Raw genomic sequence first — 21,213 nt, forward strand, 5'->3', positions numbered from 1 at the left:
CCACATGTTCGGATTAGCGTGCGTCCGTTCGTCCCGGAACTCGTACGCCTCTGATGGGGACACCGCACATGGCGCCTAGAACGAAGAGGAACTGCTGCTATACGGGGACGGGCATACATACGGTGAGTTCCCTGACACCTGGTCATCTCTCGCCTTGACTACTGCAACTCCCTCCTCATTAGTTTACCTCTACATAGTCTATCTCCCCTTCAATCCATCATGAATGCTGCTGCCAGACTTAACCCCTTTACCAGTCACTATGTGTCAGCTACCCAACAAATTCAATTCAAAATACTAACAACTATTTACATAGCCATCCACAATTCTGCCCCCAGCTACATCACTGACATAGTCTCAAAATACCAATCTAATTGTTCTCTTCGTTCTTCTCAAGACCTCCCGCTCTCTAGCTCCCTCATCACCTCCTCCAATGCTCATCTCCAGGACTTTTCCAGAGCCTCTCCAATCCTATGGAACTCCTTACCCCAATTTGTCCTACTCTATTAGCTTTTAGACGATCCCTGAAAACCCTCCTCTTCAGAGAAGCCTATCCTACCCACACCTAAAAACTGTATTTTCTTTTTCTCCATCTGATCATCCCCCCACATCTATTACCTTTTGTTCCTCCTGAACCTCCCTTGTAGATTTTAAGCTCTAATCAGCAGGGCTCTCTGATCCCTCCTGTATTGAATTGTATTATAACTGTACTGTCTGCCCCAATGTTGTAAAGCACTGCACAAACTGGTTGCATTCTTCAATCTTTCTGGCACCCAGTTCTGGACTTCATCCATCACATTACGAGGTATACCTTAGCTGGTAACATGGCAGCAGTACTTCTCCATCTAATCCCCCATGTCCTGCAAAAGATACTAGAAGTCCATGCTGCTCCAGCTACTAAATGCAGCTAAAGCATGTATTCCTAGCTCCTGGAAGAGTTCATCCTCACTAATGCTGAGACATACGTTTGCTAGAGTGAATGAAATTAAAGAGATGGAGGACCTTAAAGCAGCTCTCAAAGACACAAAATTGCATTATTGGAATGACTCTATTCTCCTCTAGATACCAACACTTACTTGTCTAAAATCGACTAGAGACATTAGGTCGCTAGCCTGGATTCTGGCCTTGTAACAAATCAGGTTTGGACTGGAATGATGGACTAGGGAATGTTACTGACATTCTTGATTCTCAGTTTAGCCCGCCCTACCTTTTTCCTTCTCTTTTTCCCCTCTTCCCCCCTTTTTGAGCGTTTCCCTCAAAGAAAGTCCCATACCTCTCTCTTTGTTCTTCTCCATTTAGTTCCTAATTGCCTTCAGTCTGGGGTACCCCCTATGACATCCGATGTTTGCCTTCTCTCTGTGGTTAAAATATTGGAAAAGCAGGGTAGCATCATACTATTGTATGTTATGCCACATTGTATATGACCTGATATTTCACCCATTCAGTCACTTTCTTTCTATATAAATGCTATTTTTCTTAAGATGTTTGTTTGCACTTTGGCCTACGTACATGATGGCTTTTGGCCTTAACAGATGTAACAGATGTAAATTTCAATGTGTCTGTTATGACGCATACCCCTTAAAATAAAGAATTATTTAAAAAAAACACAATCAATATGATAATTATAAAATGAATACCCTTCATTACACCAACAGTTATTAAGACCAAGTTTTTTTGGTCCTGCCCAATAGTTTATACATTCTGGTCCAAAGTTGACTCATACTTAGCCACTATATTGGGCTTACCTAATATCTTACATCCTAAAAACAGTTTGCTAGGCATTTTTGGTGAATTGACTGTTTCTGAAAATGTGAAACATCTATTACGTATACTGTTTTTATTTGCCAAGAAGACTATACCCCTGTCCTGGAAAGGAGCCTAATTTAACCACTTAGCTTCAAGTGATGAATGATAGTTTACCTTTGTATACGCTTACTTTTGAACTTGAGAAGGAACCACATTTCTGATAAATTGTGTCATTAATGGATATCTAGCCCCCTTACCCTAATATCTCTAGATCTAGGAAATTAGTATGATCCCCTTTATTTATATTTCATTACTTTCGATATTGTAATGGCACCCTTTGCTTCACTATTGCCATACATGTAATGTAATTCAATGTAAACCACCGTTTTCTTTGTTATTGCTTTTTATACTGAGACACGGGAGGCATGGTCTGGTTGCGGTTGTAACCTGTTTATTATCTGTTGTTTTCTGTATAATACTTGAGACAAGAATTTGTTTTGCAGGAACGGAAGTCTATTGTTTTTAAAGTGAGTTTCCTGGATAAAGGCCACCTCCGTGTGGGATTTCCTAAGGTCTTGTAGGAGAATTCGTCTTTTCTCTTGGGTATTTAAGCCCTTAGCATTAAGGGATGTCACCTTGACGGAGCTTACCGCCATGTCTCCAAGGGAAGGCGGAAAGAAAGAGGGAAAGGAGGGAACGGAGGGGGATAGGGAATACCTCGCCAGGGGGGTGGGGGGGGAGAGGCCGAGGTGCGAGGGGGGGAGGAAGAGGAGGGGGGAGGGGGTTGGAAGAGGAAGTGGGGAGGGAGGGTAAAAGGCTACAGCGACCTCTGGGCTCACACCCCACAGAGAGTGGGGGATGCATGGGTGGCTAGGAAGGAAGGGGTGAGGGGAGAAACTAAGTGTTCAAGTCAAAAGCTTGAAATGTGGGCACCCCACGAATGGGAGACCACATGGGCCTAGGTGGAGTGAGGGAGGACAACAACCGGCAAGCAGAAGCCCAGGCCGCCGCCCCCGGCATCTAGAAATTGAGCCAAGTAGGCGCACAGTTTCCTGAAAAGAAATAATAACGTATAACGGAAACATTAAAATAACAGCAGCACAACATATGACCTTGCAGAACTGTATCGGGTAAACATATTCTAGGCATTTTGTGAGCACGACAGTTCCCACCTCCCCACAACACCCAACACGGATTCGGCTTGCCAAGTTCACCTCAAGGGTGGTGCTCCTCCAGGCATGTCTCCCGCTACCAAAAGGTTGCTCTAATGCATTCTCCCAGCTCCCCTCAGAACCCTCCCCTAGTCCATCCCCCCTCGATCCATGAGTTCAATAGAGAGTCTCCTAGCGGGTATAGCTCGCTCGTTCCCAGCGGAGTCCAAGGAGGCACACAGGGACTCAGTCAGGAAGGGCATCTCGGCCCTGCTCCCCACCACAGGCACAGTATCCAAGATTCCCCCCCCACCCAGCCCCGGACTAAAGCTCAGGGCCCAGAACTATAAACAAGGCAGTAGCGTTTGACATAGGGGGCAAAGCAACTCCTCCCACCCCCCTCAGAGAAAGGGAATCCCCATAAACAAACCCATGGATAGTAATGGGTAACGCATGCATACAGCAGGATCTATAGTTCACCACATGTGGTAACGGAAGTCCGCGTGGGGAGGGTGGGGTGTGCAGCCTTGCCCCTCAGGGGACGAGTTCCCTCCCATGTCATGGGCAAGGTAATCCCGGGGGGGGTGTAGGGAAGGCAAAGAATCAGATAGAGGAGGCAGCAGCAAGCCCTCCTAGGGAGACGTTCGGGCAGGGGGGCCCAGGACAGGGGCGCTCACAGGGAGAGCTGTGGTACCAGGTCACAGCCGTCATTGTTCTGAGTGGGAGGATCAATCGGTTGAGGGACCCCAGACAGCAGCAAACAGAGCGGGAGAGACAGATATGTAAAATAAAAAGTCAAAGCGGCAAACCAGGGACAAAGAAAGGTGTGTGGGGAAGGAGCCAAAGCACTCACGCCTCCCGGTGTCCCTCTCCTTGAAAGCGTGCGGGAACGACGACCTGACCGTGGGGTGCGTTGTGGACGTGGGTCGGACATTCTCCCTGTGCTCTGTCGTCCCTGGAATCTCAGCAGATAGCCCAGCCAATTCGGAATAGGGATCCGATCCGCTTCCAGGAAGGTAAAAAGAGCAGGTAGGGCCTCTGGAGGAGTGTGAACGACTTCTGCGCCTTGATGAGTCACCAAAAGTGGGAACCCCCAGCGATAAGTGGCATTACAGCTCCGTGCAAGTTCCAGGAGGGGTCTCAGCAGGGCCCGGCGGTATAGGGTGGGTTTGGAAATATCAGGTAAGATTTTAACAGTTGCTCCATCAAATTCAATGTCGCCAGCTTCCCAGGCTCCATGGGATATTGCCTCCTTATGGATGTAGTGATGTAGCCTGCATATAACATCCCTTGGTCTCGACAGGTCAGCAGATCTTAGGGCTAGGGCTCTATGAACCCGGTCGATTTTGAGCCGCTCCAGGATGTGTGGGCCTGCCACCCGCTTAAAGATGTCTGTCACCATCGCTTGGAGGTCCGCCGGACCCGTTGCCTCTGGCAGGCCCCGCAACCGCAGGTTGTTTCTTCTGCTGCGGTCCTCACCCTCCTCAATACGGAGCTGCAGGTCTATCGCCGCTCCCTCCTGCACGCTCTGCCGTTCCTCCAGGGACTGTACCTGCAGTTCAAGGGCTGCTAGGGAGGATTCACCAGTTGCCACTCTGGAATTAAGAGCCACCACATCTTGCCTGACCGCACTCGGCTCCTTCCTATGGGTGGCCTCTACTTTACCCACCAGAGCCTCTATGTCCGCCTTGGTTGGCAGGGACAGCAGGATCTCCCTGTGCTCTCCGGGTCTAATTGAGGAACCGCCAGAGAGCCAGAATATAACACCGGGCTGCGGGAGCCCCTGGGAGATGCAGAGCTCCCTGACTCATCCTGGAGCTGTAGGGTAAGGTCACGTGGCACCGCCATGTTAGGCTCCTGTGAGGCGGTCCGAGAGGCACAAAAAGCTGGTGTAGATCTCTCGCAGCGGGGGTTTTCAAGGCCGGGCTGGGTCTCTGAGTGCCCCGTTTGTTCAGCCGCTTTCTGGAAGTGTGCATCATGTAAAATTGATGAAGAATGCCGGGGATGGGGGGTCAACGGCTGGGAGCTCCAGCAAAACACGTCCTTACCCGGCCAAGTCGTGACCACGCCCCTGAATAGCTGGTTTTTAAGGAGCAGGCTAGAAAGCCAGCCGCCGCGTTCTTAAAAACTGATGAGACATCAGCTGTCAGTAGGCTTCCCAGCTGAAAGCTGAATGCAATAAAAAAAAAAATCAGGAGAAAAATGGCATGGGGTTCCTCCCACAATCCATAGTAGGCTCTTCGGGTCTGGTATGGATTTTGAGGGCAAACCCCCCAAAGCACCTTGTCCTCAGGTTGATGAGGAAAAGGGCCTCTTCCCCACAACCCTGGCCAGTGGTTGTGGGAGTCTGCGTGCGGAGGGCTTATCAGAATCTGGAAGTCCCCTTTAACGAGATCCCAGCCCTCCTCTATGTGAATGAGTATTGGGGAACATAGTACCCTTACTCATTCACCAAAAAAAAAAGGTTTAGTGTAAAAAATAGCAGTAGGCGGTGTAGCAGAAGAAATTATGAGAAATCACAGCACATCCAGTCAGTTTGGAGGCTTGGGCAGAGCTGATACAGTCTGTACAGGCTCAACCTGCAGCAACAGTAGGGTTGCAACCTGTCTGGGATTCATCTGGACAGTCCAGGTTTTGAATCATGTATCCGGGACACATTATTCAGACCAGACTGTGGCCCCCCCAAGTAACCAAGATAGTTGCACACAAATCTGTTGCTGTTCGGGAGCTGCGGGCAACTGTGGGGGCAGGTTTGGCATCACTGGGGGGGGGCAGGGCGATGTCAATGAGCAATTTAGACACACACTGTTCACTGCAGCACTCTATGTGCACCGCATTACTACTCTCCTCACTAAAGTGTTTGGGCTCGGCTTGAAGAAAAGGAGGTAATCCAAAAAACCTAGCTTGTTAGTGGGCCCTGAGGATCTGGAGTGCGTGTGCTCAGCGTCATATACAGAGGTTGTCTTTGAGAAATAGATATATATGTGCTGCCAGCATTGCTGCAAAGGTTGAAAGGGTGGGGGGGGGGGGGGGGTCAGCCTGTCAGTGCTCAGACCATACGCCGCACACTGCATCAAATTGGTCTGCGCGGCTGTCACCCCAGAAGGAAGCCTCTTCTAAAGATGATGCACAAGAAAGCTCTCAAACAGTTTGGTGAAGACAGGCAGACTAAGGACATTGATTACTGGAACCATGTCCTGTGGTCTGAGGAGTCCAAGATAAACTTATTTGGTGCAGATGGTGTCAAGCATGTGTGGTGGCAACCAGGTGAGGAGTACAAAGACAAGTGTGTCTTGCCTTCAGTCAAGCATGGTGGTGGGAGCGTCATGGTCTGGGGCTGCTTGAGTGCTGCCGGCACTGGGGGCTACAGTTCATTGAGGGAACTATGATTGCCAACATGTACTGTGACATTCTGAAGCAGAGAATGATCCCCTCCCTTTGGAGACTAGGCCGCAGGGCAGTATTTCAAGATAACGACCCCAAACACGACCCCAAGATGACCACTGCCTTGCTAAAGAAGCTGAGGGTAAATGTATTGAGCATCTGTAGGGCATCTGTAGGGCATCCTCAAACGGAAGGTGGAGTAGCGTAAGGTCTCTAACATCCACCAGCTCTATGATGTCATCGTGGAAGAGTGGAAGAGGACTCCAGTGGCAACTTGTGAAGCTCTGGTGAACTTCATGCCCAAGAGGGTTAAGGCAGTGCTGGAAAATAATGGTGGCCACACAAAATATTGACACTATTGGCCCAATTTGGACATTTTCACTTAAGGGTGAACTTTTGTTGCCAGCAGTTTAGACATTGATGGCTGTGTGTTGAGTTATTTTGAGGGGACAGCAAGTTTACATTGTTATACAAGCTGTACACTCACTACTTTACTTTATATTGTAGCAAAGTGTCATTGCTTTAGAGTTGTCAGATGAAAAGACAGAATAAAATATTTACAAAAATGTGAGGGGTGTACTCACTTTTGTGAGATACTTTTCGTGTGTGTGTGTGTGTGTGTGTGTATATATATATATATATATATATATATATATATATATATATATATATATATATATATATATATATATATATATTATAAAGGTGAGAGTTCTGTGAACACTGAGGTGTCATATGGAGATTGGATTAACTGCACAGCTTTTTTTTTGTTTAATAAATGTTTATTAAAGATAAACAACAAACATATACTGTTAAATCCACATACAGCACCCAGTCCCATAATCTGCACAGCTTTTACACCTGGGGGTGTGGGGCTTTTAATCACTGAAGCATTACCTGTCACGACTGTGGATTGTTGGTTTATTATTATTTACATCACATCTATCATGGAGAATTGAGGCTGAGACGGACACAGCCTTTTTTATTGTGTGATTCTTCTTTTATGACACCAATGGTTATACTAATACAGACCTCAAAATTTCCACTCGCCTGCACGCATACAAATTGCTGTTCTGTCAGCGGGAAAGATATTGATCTTGTGTTCCTAATAAGCAGGAACATGGATCTCTGCCTTCCCATAGTACAAGCACCTCACAGAATTTAGTAAAACGCACAGAGATAACCCTTTGCTCGCCCCTGATGTTAACCCATTCCCAGCCAATGTCATTAGTACAATGACAGTGCCTATTTTTTTTTTTTAGCACTGATCACTGTATTGGTGTGACTCGTCCCCAAAAAGTGTCATCGTCCGAATGTCCGCTGCAATATCGCAGTCCTGTTATAAGTTGCTGATCGCCACCACTAATGGAAAATGTTTTAAATGAAATAAATTCCATCCATTTGTCTCAGCAGCTCCCTGTCATAGAGGCTGCAGAAATAATGAATTAATAATGTGCACAATCGGTATGGATTGGGTCATATCTGTGCGGTGAGTTTTGCACGTCATGTATTAGGCCTGTTTTAGGCACACTACCATTGAACTCCATTAGATCACGTGCTTTGATGAATGCACCTGAGAGCCTTGCATGCCTAAATACACATGTAGAATGTGCCTGTAATGTGAGGCGCCTGTAATGTGAGGTGCCAAAAATTCAACACAGAGTCGTTAGCTAGCCCTATATACACATTTGTATTTAGAACTGAGGTATTACAGCTCATTTCTATGTTATTACTTCACTGTCTCCAACACTACTATTCTTTATTACTGGGAAAACAGCTCTTCCTCAGTCATTACTGAGGAAGGAGCACAGGTTCATAGAGAAAGCTTCCCATTCTCACAGCCTGTCCATATAATCAAAAGCACTTTCTGACCGCAACTGTCCAATCACATATCAGAATGAGCTGGCCAATTGCAGCCTACGTTGAGCCGGCCAATCACAGCCTACGTTGAGCTGACCAACTTGCCTTTCATAACCATTGCAGTGAGCTTCCGCGTTCCACGGCGGTGTCCGGGTTTCCGGGTGGGGAAGGGGAAGAAAAATGGAGCATGGTGTGCCGGGCACCGGCTGCCTGGTGAGGACGGGACACTCGCTGCTCACCTGGGGGGTAACACTGGTGCTGTTTCTGCACGACACTGGCAAGTATCCGGCGGGGCCAGGGACTGTGACACCGCCTGTTATTAGCATGCCTCCTGTATGTGAGCAGTTGCTAGGATACAAAGGGGTTTATTTACTAAAGGTGAAGAGTGCAGATGTGCATAGAAACCAATCAGCTTCCAGGTTTTATTGCTAAACCACTTGCTGACCAGACCCTTTCTGCAACTTTTTGTTTGTTTTTGCTGGAAAGTTTCTTATCCCCAGGGAATAAAATGGCGATCTTTGCAACATTTTATGTCACAGTATTTGCGCAGGGGTCTTTCAAATGTTATTTTTGGGGAAAGAATACACTTTAACCACTTCCCACCCGCCGTATTGTAAAATGACCGGCCGCAGCAGAGATCAGTTATCCTGACTGGGCGCCTTATGACATCCAGCAGGATAAGCCGCGCACTCACTGAAATGCAGTGTGGCACACCACATCTCTGATCTTGCCTGAACTGTGCCTGATCACATGGTAACCAGGAAGTGCCGTTTATCGGCTTTTCCTCTATTTGTGCTGACAAAGCGTGGCTAGAGGAGAACGGATCAGTAGCTCTCCTGACATGGGGGGGGGGGGGGGGGGGGGTCCTGCACTGCTAATTAGTGCATCGATTATCAGTGCAGATCCTTCAAGGATGACCATTAGGGATATCAATCAGTGCCCATCAATAATGCCTATTAGTGCCACATTTTCGTGCCTCATCAGTGCTGCCATATCAGTGCCCATCCTTTTTTTTTTTGTTTCCAAAACGTTCGGTTTAGCAAAAAATAAAAATCCCAGTGGTCATCAAATACCATTTGTTGGAATGACAAAAATGTTAATTTGGGTACAGTGTTGCGTGACCACGCAATTTTCATTCAAAATGTTACAGCGCTGAAAGCTGAAAATTGTCCTGGGCAGGAAGGGGGTGAAAGTGCCCAGTATTGAAGTGGTTAATTAATAAAAAATAAATTAAAGTTAGCCTAATTTCTTTTGTATAACATAAAATATGATGTTACGCTGAGTAAATAGATACCTAACATGTCATGCTTTAACTCTGTGCACACTCGTGGAATAGCGACATACTACGGTACTTAAAAAAATCTCTATGGCCAACATTTTTACAGGTTACCAGATTAGAGTTACAAAGGAGGTTTAGTGCGAGCATTATTGCTCTCACTCTAATGATCACGGTGATACCTCACATGTGTGGTTTAAACAGCGTTTAGATATATGGGCATGACTTACATATGTGTTTACTTTTGCACGTGAGCACAGAGGAATGGGCGCTTTAAAAATGTAATTCAATTATTTTATTTTTACACCGTCCTTTTACTTTTTTTTTTAATCACTTTTATTCCTGTTACAAGGAATGTAAACATCCCTTGTTATAGAAATAAGCGTGGCAGGTCCTCTTTATTAACCACTTTAAGACTGGCTCACGCTGATATATGTCGGCAGAATGGCACGGCTGGGCAAAGTAACGTACCTGTACGTGCCTGCTGCAAGCTCTGGGACCGTGCGACCCGCGGACTCTATGTCCGCCGGGTTCCCTGTGATTGTGTCACGGAGCTGAAGAACGTGGAGATGCCAGTGTAAACACAGCATCTCCCCGTTCTGCCTAGTGACAGGACACTGATCGTCTGCTCCCTCTCATCGGGAGCAGCGATCAGTGTCGTGTCACTGCTAGCCCCTCCCCCAGACAGTTAAAATCACTCCCTAGGATACACTTAACCCCTTCCCCGCCCCCTAGTGGTTAACCCATTTACTGCCAGTGACATTTTTACAGTTATCAATGCAATTTTATAGCATTGATTGCTGGATTAATGCCAATGGTCCCAAAAATGTGTCAAAATTGTTCGATGTGTCCGCCATAATGTCGCAGTCATGATAAAAATCGCTGATTGGCCACCATTACTAGAATTTTTTTTTTTTATAAAAATGCCATAAAACTATCCCCTATTTTGTAGACGCTATAACTTTTGTGCAAACCAATCAATAAACGCTTATTGCGATTTTTATTTACTAAAAATATGTAGAAGAATACGTATCGGCCTAATCTGAGGAAAATAAATGTTTTATATATTTTTTGGGGATATTTATTATATCAAAAAATATTAATTAAATTTTTTCAAAATTTTCGCACAATTTTTGTTTATAGCGCAAAAAATAAAAACTGCAGAGGTGATCAAATACCACCAAAAGAAAGCTCTATTTGTGGGAAAAAAGCACATCAATTTTGTTTGGGAGCAACGTTACACGCGCAATTGACGCAGTGCCGAAACGCAAAAAGTTGCCTGGTCATTTGGCAGCCAAATGGTCCGGGGCTGAAGTGGTTAAGAGATCTGGGGTCAAAAAGATCTTTAAAAGAAAAAACACTTGACACTTTGATTTAAAAATGAATAAAAAATAAATATAAAAAAAATCTCCTCTCTCTCTCTCTCTCTCTCTCTCTCGATATCTCTCTCTCTCTCTCGATATCTCTCTCTCTCTCTCGATATCTCTCTCTCTCTCGATATCTCTCTCTCTCTCGATATCTCTCTCTCTCTCGATATCTCTCTCTCTCTCTCTCTCTCGATATCTCTCTCTCTCTCTCGATATCTCTCTCTCTCTCTCGATATCTCTCTCTCTCTCTCTCGATATCTCTCTCTCTCTCTCTCGATATGTATCTCTCTCTCTCTCTCTCTCTCTCTCGATATGTATCTCTCTCTCTCTCGATATGTATCTCTCTCTCTCTCTCTCTCTCTCGATATGTATCTCTCTCTCTCTCTCTCTCTCGATATGTATCTCTCTCTCTCTCTCTCTCTCGATATGTATCTCTCTCTCTCTCTCTCTCTCGATATGTATCTCTCTCTCTCTCTCTCTCCATATGTATCTCTCTCTCGATATGTATCTCTCTCTCTCTCTCTCTCGATATCTCTCTCTCTCTCTCTCTCTCTCTCTCTCTCGATATGTATCTCTCTCTCTCTCTCGATATGTATATCTCTCTCTCTCTCGATATGTATGTATATCTCTCTCTCTTTCTCGATATGTATATCTCTCTCTCTCTCTTTCTCGCTATGTATGTATCTCTCTCTCTCTCTCTCGATATGTATCTCTCTCTCTCTCTCTCTCTCTCTCTCGATATGTATGTATATATCTCTCTCTCTCGATATATATGTATATCTCTCTCTCTCTCGATATGTATGTATATCTCTCTCTCTCTCGATATGTATGTATATCTCTCTCTCTCTCGATATGTATGTATATCTCTCTCTCTCTCTCAATATGTATCTCTCTCTCTCTCTCGATTATATATCTATATCTCAAAAATTACTCTGCCTGATTACAAGCCAAACAGTAACAGCGCTCCTAAAAACTCAATACAATATATATATATATATATATATATACATACACACACAATCTGTTCAGCGCTGGGTTCAGGGATACTTGGCGCAATTTCTAAAAATGTTTTGTCCTGCCTATCCACCCCTTCGGATCACTTCCGGGTTTACTGACTGCTTCCGTAAACCTGGAAAATGACCAGAAGTCGGCGGGAGGGGGGCACCTCTAAAAGTGATCGTGTGGCGAATCTGCTGCCAGGATCACTTTTATCAGATACTGAATCGCCCACAGAAAATTGTCAAAGTAATGATGTAAATATACTGTGAGCTGTTGGCAATTTGGTAACTGAACAAGCGTAAGTTAGAAGCTGATTGGCTACCATGTACAGCTAAACCAAATTCGGAGTGCTCCAGTTTTAGTATTTTTATTTTTATATAATCTTTATTGTTTCCAGAGACGGCTTAGCTAGAAGGGCTTATTTTTTGCTTAATGAGCTCAACATTGAAGCCCCCTCCACCCCCATGAGTGGGATTCTAGTGTTGTGGAACTGACTATGATTTGTAATGTAGGTGGACAATCCTTCCACTCCCACTGCAGACCAAGAGAAACTTCAAGACAGATGGCCACCCTCGTCATCCTTCCCTTATGGCCTGGCTGTCATGGACATACGTTTTAACGTGTGGACTGTGCCTTCACGTGGAGTCTGTAGGCATAGTGCAGCTGGAAATGATGGTGGGCAGACTGATCTACTTAAAACTGAGCTAAACTCACCTTTCCTTCCAACAGTCCCTGTCCCACCATGTTCTGCTGGGCGTTGGCCTTCGCAGGGACTGTGTTTGGGATGTAAGTTGAGCAGCACATGCTTTACTCAGTTTACATGCCAGAGAAGACAGCAGTGAGCAGGCAGGTAGGTGTATTTTACTGCAGGGGAGAAACTAGGGGAGATTTACTCAGAATCTTGTGCAGCTGTGCATAGTAACCAATCGGATTCTAACTTCAGCTTGTTCAGTTAGGCCCCTTTCACACAAGGTGGACTCTGTAATGCGTATCCACCTGCTCAGCAGAGGATCTCTCTGCTGGTCCCTGCTAAGCAGGCGGATGACAGGTCCCTATCCGATCCGCTATGCAGAATGGACACAGCCCTGCTGTTCTCTATAGGGCAGTCAGATGGAATGCCCCTCCGTTTCCGTCCAACTGACATCCGATCTGCCCGACAGATGGGGAATGGATCCCCCATCCATCTGTTTTTGGTGGATCAGATCGGGTGCCTGGCGGGTGACATCTGCCACTCTGTAGAGAACAATAGCTGGACCGATCAGGTCCACCTGAAAAACTGACAGGCAGACCTGATCAGAAGACCGCCTGTGTGAAATCAGCCTAAAGCTTTGATAATAAAGTCTAGACGCTGATTGGTTTCTATGTGCAGCTGCACCTGATTCTGTGAGCCCCAGGTATAGTAAATTTCCCCATTGCATGTCTCTTCTGCAATAAAGAGCCTGCCTGCTCACAGTTTGGGAAAGTGAATTCTAGTTCCGCTTTAATGCATTATCTAGCTCCCACCCGCCATGTTTTTTTTCCCTCTTACCTGTATTCCTATGTTTTTTTCAAAACACATACCTGCGCAGTGAGCCATCATTGTCTTGCTGCGATTTGCTGTTTGGTGGGTGGCATACACTGGGCCCACACTGCCATCCATATCCACTTCAGCTGGCTGCCTTTTCTAGGTGCAGACAGCCAGTTACCAATGATATGCTGGGCCTACCCTCTGGCCATTCTGTGTGCCCCTATTTTGCAACCTCCTGGAAGATGTGATACAAGTTTCCCAGGAGGCTGCTGGACCAGGGACACGTCATTCTGGCCTAGTTCAGAAAGGCTGCAGGGGTTGCAGTGTTTAAACAGAACTAACCATTTTGGGTTAAGTTCCACTTTATCTCTGCTGCCGTAATGATCCCATTGTGGTTTAGACTACGTCAGCCATAGTGTGCCCTGTGGCTCCTTACACAGCCAGTACTTGGAATGAAGATTAGACCCTGGGATGACATCAGAAGCTTAGATAAAAACATGGTAATAAAAAAAAAATAGCATGGGGTAATAATTTATGGGGATGGTTTTGGAGTTGGCCATTGAAGAAGGCCTGTACTGAGGAATAATGAAAGCTGCCAGTCCTGAGCTCCTTTTCAGCTGATGAGAGAAATCCGAGTACAGGCTTCTGATCAGCATGAAACAACTGATTCAGCAATGACAGCCAGGCATCTAGCAAGATGATTTCAAGAAGGAGGGATCAGCAGTGGCAGCCTTTATACAAACTTAATACAGGTTTCTTTAATTGCCTTGTCTACCCAACTGAGAATTCCCTTTGCTGCTTGCTAAGTTGTCTCTGGAAACAATTCCAATTGGTAGCTGATTACTTAGAATTTAACAATAGTTGAGGCCTCAATGATCTGGTCTAGCTATTAGACATTCTCACTAATTTGTGGGGTAGATGAGGGTTTGCATTTGGGATGCTGCTCAATAAAATGGAGTAGTTCAGTACCTTTATTTTTTTATGTTAATAAAAGTGAAAGTGTTGGAAAAAAAATTACCAGAAGTTGGCCTCCCTCACACATTTTACTAACGCCACAAAACTGTGTGGTGTCAAACAAAGGGGCTTAGTTGACATTCAGAAGGAGCCAAACAGCAGCCATCCTGTATTCTGTAAAGGAATATATAGAACCACAAAGGAATTTTAAGGTGCCAGACACAAACAATATACTACATCATGATCCATATCAAATTTTATTTGGAACATTTTTAAAATACTTTTTGTAAAAAGGAAATATAAGAATGAAGATGACATGCGATTCAGGTTTATGGTACAGCCATTATTGCTCAACATGTTTCACCAGAAGATGGCTTCTTCAGGAACTTTAATTGCTGTACGGAATATGCACCGTGAAGGGTGAAGATTGGGTCTGTTGGTTTTACCACAGAAAACCCTGTGGCGGGAAAGGCAAGTGGAGTTTTCTAAGGAATTTAAAAAAATTTCTTATGAAATGTGTCCTTTAAAGTAAATGTTGCCCCAGGCAAAGATCAGCGCCATAAAGGAACTGATTTAGGTGGTCGATGCAAGATCAGTTGTTCTATTAAACTTGAGGTTGTTGGGAAAGATGGTGGCTTTATTCGAGGCCGTTCCTTATGCTCTGTTTCATTCAAGACTGCTGCGAAATATTATCCTATTGGCTTGGAACAAAGGGTTCAAGCTCTAGATTCCCAATGTGTTTGATTCCAAAGCCTATGGCTACATCACCCTGAAGGCGCCCAACCTGTCTGATCTTGAAGGCTAAACAGGGTTGGGCCTGGTTAGCACCCGAATGGACCACCTGGAAATACCAGGTACTGTAGGCTGGGTACGCCGGAGCCTCAGTTTATGGTTAATATCCAAAAATCTGCAAAGGTGAAAAAATCCTTCCTTCAGTTACCACGGAAGTGGCCCAGATCAGAAATGACCTTGCCCATTATCATTCTAGAAATTCAGGCAGAGCAATGGCCTATATTAATCACCAAGGGGGCACAAGATGTTGTGCGGCCCAGAGAAAGGTGAATCATATCCTATCTTGGACAGAAAACAATGGACTTTGCCTATCGGCGGTCTTTATTCTAGGAATAGAAAATTGGCATGCGGACTACTTGAGTCGCTAGCAGTTCCTGGGAAAATGGTTCCTTCACCCCAATATCTTCCTGTGAATATATCAAAGATCTAGACAGATCTGTTTACGTCCCAAGTTCAACAAAGAAATCGACAACGTTGTGTCAAAAACAAAGGATCTGCTAGCATGCAGGCCTTGCTATTCCCGTGGAATCGGTTCTCACTGATTTATGCATTCCCTCCTATTCTGCCTGCGTCCACAACTTCTTTGCAGGATCAAGCAGGAAGGGAAGTCAGTGATTTTTGTGGCCTCCAGTGGGACCCAGGAAATCTTGGTATGCAGGGATTGTGAAGATGACAGTAGGGGACCCATAGACCCTACAGCCATGGCCAGACCTTCTTTCACAAGGTCCAGTATTCCATCCTACTTTACAAATGCTAAATTTAATAGTTTGGCTACTGAGACCCACACTCTGAAGAAACGTGGGCTGTCAGGATCCGTGGTTTCTATCTTGATTAATGCAAGGGAGCCGGCCTCCATAATGATATATATTATGGACTCTGGGAAGCATATGTCTCCTGGTGTGAAACCAGGGGTTGCACCCCAGGAAATCGGTAAAAGGTAGAATCCTTGACTTTCTACAGATGGGGTGAGAAATAAAGCTGGCCTTAAGTGCTTTCTAAGGACAGGTCTCTGCCTTATCGGTAGTATTTTAATGACCACTTGCTTTGCTTTCTTTGGTTCGTAACTTTATTCAGGGGGTAACATGGCTTAATCCCCGGTTAGGTCACCCCTGATGGTGGCATTACAAAGCAGCCTTTTTTTATTTATTTTTTGGACCAATACGATATATACCCTTGGTCTTTTTTGACATGGAAACTATTTTATCTGGTAACCATATCTGCTGCAAGAAGGATTGGTTGCTTTTTATTGTAAAGAGTCATATTATTGTTCACAAGGATAAGGTAGTATGGCGTCCTCATCCTAACTTTTTTTTTTTTTTTTTTTTTTTTTTTTAGAACCCTGTTCTATGGAAGAAAATCACTACATTCTCTTGATGTGGTGAGAGCAGTCTACTTAAAGACAACTGCTCAGATTCCGAAAACTGATATTTTGTTCGTATTGCCTGAAGGTCCTAAAAGAGGACAGGCAGCATGGGAATCTACTATTCTAAATGGATTAGACAAGTAATCGTTCTAGCTTATGGTTTAAAGAGGTAGTTTCTACCCTCTCAAATCAAAGCGCACTCCTCCAGGGCTGTTAGTGCTTCGTGGGCAGTGCATCACCAAGCCTCCATGGCTCAAATCTGCAAGGCCCCAACTTGGTCTTCAATCCATACATTTATCAGATGGATGTAAAAAGACAGGAGGATGTCGCCTTTGGGAGCCGGTATACTGCAGGCAGCATAAGTCCTCTGATCTCATGGTGCCCTAATTTTGTGGTCTCCCTCCCCTCAGTTGGCATTGCTCTGGGACATCCCACATAGTAATTACTATGGCTCTGTGTCCTGTGATGTACAATTAAAGAAAATAGGATTTTATATAACAACTTGCCTGTAAAATCCTTTTCTTCTGAAGTACATCACAGGACAGAGGTCCCGCCCCTCTTTCTGGTATACACGTGTATTGCTTTGCTACAAAAATTAGATGCTTCTGGTATGAGAGGGGTTATATAGGGAGGCAACTTCCTGTTTAGGGTGTGCCAGTGTCCAGCACCTGAAGGTGGACTATAACCCACATAGTAGTTACTATGGCACTGTGTCCCATGATGTACTTCAAAAGAAGGATATTACAGGTAAGCTGTTATAAAAATTCTATTTTATTTTTTCTTGCATGTATTTTCAGAAGGCTACTGAAAAGTCAAGATCCTCACATAGTTCTAAGAGAAAGTGACAAAGTGCGCCTCTTGTAGGGACACCCTAGGGCAGTGATGGCAAACCTTTTTGAGCCCGAGTGCCCAAACTGCAAACCAAAACGACTTATTTTTTTCAAAGTGCCAACACTGCAATTAAACCTGACTAACAAGGTTTTAGTTTAGAAAAAACTATTCGCACAGTCGTTTCACAATGACACTAATAATGAGCCCCCCCCCCCCTTTTTTAAGATAGAGCAGTGCTGCTCTAAGAGTAGTAAGTTAGTTAAAAAGGCTTTATGCAGAGTATGGGCAGGGTATGGGCAGGGTGCTGCATAGTATTGGCAGAGTATGGGCAGGGTACTGCAAAGTATTGGCATAGTATTGGCAGAGTATGGGCGGGGTACTGCAGAGTATTGGCAGAGTATGGGCGGGGTACTGCAGAGTATTGCATAGTATTGGCAGAGTATGGGCGGGGTACTGCAGAGTATTGCATAGTATTGGCAGAGTATGGGCGGGGTACTGCAGAGTATTGCATAGTATTGGCAGAGTATTGCATAGTATTGGCAGAGTATGGGCAGGGTGCTGCAGAGCATTGCATAGTATTGGCAGAGTATGGGCAGGGTGCTGCAGAGCATTGCATAGTATTGGCAGAGTATGGGGAGGGTACTGCAGAGTATTGCATAGTATTGGCAGAGTATGGGCAGGGTACTGCAGAGTATTGCATAGTATTGGCAGAGTATTGCATAGTATTGGCAGAGTACTGCAGAGTATTGGCAGAGTATGGGCAGGGTGCTGCAGAGCATTGCATAGTATTGGCAGAGTATTGGCAGAGTATGGGCAGGGTACTGCAGAGTATTGGCAGAGTATGGGCAGGGTACTGCAGAGTATTGCATAATATTGGCAGAGTACTGCATAGTATTGGCAGAGTATGGGCAGGGTGCTGCAGAGCATTGCATAGTATTGCATAGTATTGGCAGAGTATGGGCAGGGTACTGCAGGGTACTGCATAGTATTGGCAGAGTATGGGCAGGGGTACTGCAGAGTATGGGCAGGGGTACTGCAGAGTACTGCATAGTATTGGCAGAGTATGGGCAGGGTGCTGCAGAGCATTGCATAGTATTGGGAGAGTATGGGCAGGGTACTGCAGAGTATTGCATAGTATTGGCAGAGTATGGGCAGGGTACTGCAGAGTATTGCATAGTATTGGCAGAGTATTGCATAGTATTGGCAGAGTATGGGCAGGGTACTGCAGAGTATTGCATAGTATTGGCAGAGTATGGGCAGGGTACTGCAGAGTATTGCATAGTATTGGCAGAGTATGGGCAGGGTACTGCATAGTATTGGCAGAGTATGGGCAGGGGTACTGCAGAGTATTGCATAGTATTGGCAGAGTATGGGCAGGGTACTGCAGAGTATTGCATAGTATTGGCAGAGTATGGGCAGGGTACTGCAGAGTATTGCATAGTATTGGCAGAGTATGGGCAGGGTACTGCATAGTATTGGCAGAGTATGGGCAGGGGTACTGCAGAGTATTGCATAGTATTGGCAGGGTACTGCAGAGTATTGCATAGTATGGGCAGGGTACTGCAGAGTATGGGCAGGGTATGGGCACAGCATTGCATCTCACTCCCTCTTCCCCTCGCACTGTAGGGCACACGGGAGAAAGATTCTGTGAGGGTGTCCATGGACGCTCTCCCAGAATAAGCCGACCGTGCTGTAGCCATCTTTTGGCTATGGCCCGGTCAGCAATTGGTTATAAAACTCACATTTGAGTTGTTGAAATCAGTGAGGGGTCAGGCTCCAGTCGCTCCGGTGGTGTCCGTGTGTCAGGAGATTTCCCACGCAGGCACGTCAACAGGTGCGTCAGATGTTTGAGAACGGGGGGGCGTGGCTTCAGCGTTCGGAGCATGCACCATGCCCACTCGGACACGTCACCGCTATCCCAAGAGGACTGTGGGAAATGTAGTTCAGGGGAGCGGACGATTTCACGATGACAGTGTAATTGTCACGGCGTGCCCACAGAGACGGCTTGGCGTGCAAGGATTGTATAGATGCTTTAGTCAGAGAAAGGGCATTAGAGCAGGAAGCGGGGTTAACGGCTTCAGTGAAAGAACTTTTTTCCACCTTTCAGTCTTTTAAATCTTTGAAGGTTTTCAGCTTCCTACTAATCCTTCACCTGCATCCCAAAGTACAACCCCCTCCACAAGCACAGGGCTCTGTATCTTCCCAACCGGCTGCCACTGCCACGGCAGATGGATCTACTAGTTCCATGAGGAACTAGAGGGAGAGAACCGAGATGGGGAGTCCAGGAAACCCTCAAGATATAAACTGTTCCTGGAACAGGTAGAGGACCTCTTGGGGGCAATTTATACCACTCTTGGAATTCAGGTGGACAAGAAACCCCTGACACTCCACGACCAGAGATGCACAGGGGCTTGCAGAACAGAAAAATAAGGTTTTCCCAGTCCATGAGTTCCAGGATCCTGAACTGAAACCTTTTTTTCTCCAGATCCTTGAAAAGAAGGTTCCTGTTTTCAGAAGATCCATCGTCCATCTGCAATATGAACCCCAAACTGGATGCCTTCTCCCAGATGTCCAGACATACAGATCTGGTTTTCGATAACATGGGAGCTCTGGCAGATACTATGGGCAAGAGAATAGATTCCCTGCTAAAAAAGACCTGGGAATCAACTATAGGAAATTTGAAGCCGAAAATTGCTGTCACAGTAGTGGCCTGTAACCTGGAGCATTGGCTTTCCCAAATTCAGGCTCATATTGAAGCAGAAACTGCCAAGGAAACTATATTATCTTTTCCTACTATTTTGTGAAGAGTGGCATATATAGTGGATGCATCCGCAGAGTCTGTCCACATGTTGGCCAGAATCGCGGCGCTAGCCAACTCGGCCAGAAGAGCCCTCTGGCTAAAAATGTGGCCCGGCGATAGTGCCTCGAAGGTTAAACTGTGCGGAATCCCACTGACGGGAGATCTACTTTTTGGCCCAGGTCTGGAAGCTGTGCTAGACCGCACAGTGGACAAGAAGAAATCCTTCCCGGGTTAAACGTAAACCCCAAGTTCAAACAAAGGGGTTTTGTTCACACAAATGAAGGGTCGGCCCCCAAGCCGGAGAGGGAAAAAAAACTTGGGGCCAAAGGGGCAAGGGCAGGGGAGGTGCGATTTATTTATTTATTTTGTCCTGAATAGCCCTGAAAAAGCCAATGACCCGCCAAACTGGATGGGAGGAAGACGGGGCCTTCCCACAGTGGGAGGCGGTTTTCCCCCAGTCAATTTTATCCTGGGGTTCGTAGGGAGGGGGTACCGCCTAGAATTTACAAGACCACCCCCATGAAGTCTCCTCGTCACACACCTTCCCAGATGTGGTGAAGGCTGAGGTCCTACTGGGGGCACTAAAGGATCTAGAGGAATAGAATGTGATCTGCAGAGTTCCAAAAGGGGAGGGGGGGCTTTTATTCACATAGTTTTGTAGTGAAAAACCCCTCATGAAAATAGATTGATCCTTAACTTAAAACCCCTGAACCAGTCGATTTCCTACAAGAGGTTCCAAGAAAATTTCAGAGAACACCTCTCTGATCTTGGTGGCACCACATTGGCCCAAAAGGGCTTGGTTCTTGATCTTCAGACAGTTAGCAATAGAACCTCCTTGCTTCCTACTAATTCGGGAGGATCTTCTTTCACGGGGCCCGGTCCTCTGTCCCCAAGTACACAGATGGAACTTAGGAGGGTTTTTCAGAAAGGCTGATGTCCACTCTCCTCAATAGCAGAAAGGGGGCGCACTGGATCTACAGAAAGGTCTGGGTCCGCTTTAATGAGTGGTGCATAGGAAACTCCAAGGTGTAGAGCCCCATAGCAGTTTTGGAGTTCTAGCAGTGCGGGGCAGATAAAGGGTTAGCCATTAGTACCCTTAAGAGCCAGATATCAGCCATATTTGGAAAAACCTCTGGCCGCCAAACCCTTGGGTGGTCAGATTTTTCAGAGCTCTAGCAAGACAGAG

General features: G+C 45.8%; 1 protein-coding gene across 2 annotated transcripts in view; it reads left to right on the plus strand.

Annotated features, from left to right (window-relative positions):
• The first annotated feature begins 8,246 nt into the window (after window positions 1-8,246).
• ZDHHC12 (zDHHC palmitoyltransferase 12) overlaps window positions 8,247-21,213 on the plus strand; it is a 61,225-nt gene continuing 48,258 nt past the window's right edge. For both annotated transcript variants that reach the window (XM_077478681.1, XM_077478683.1), the window contains exon 1: window positions 8,247-8,415. In XM_077478681.1, coding sequence (XP_077334807.1) covers window positions 8,319-8,415 — 97 coding nt within the window. In that variant the 5' untranslated portion in view covers window positions 8,247-8,318. The remainder of the gene's footprint in view (window positions 8,416-21,213) is intronic.

This window comes from Lithobates pipiens, unplaced genomic scaffold (assembly GCF_037356315.1).
Source record: "Lithobates pipiens isolate NorthernLeopardFrog02 unplaced genomic scaffold, aLitPip1_a1.2 Scaffold_1, whole genome shotgun sequence".
NCBI classification, from domain to species: domain Eukaryota; kingdom Metazoa; phylum Chordata; class Amphibia; order Anura; family Ranidae; genus Lithobates; species Lithobates pipiens.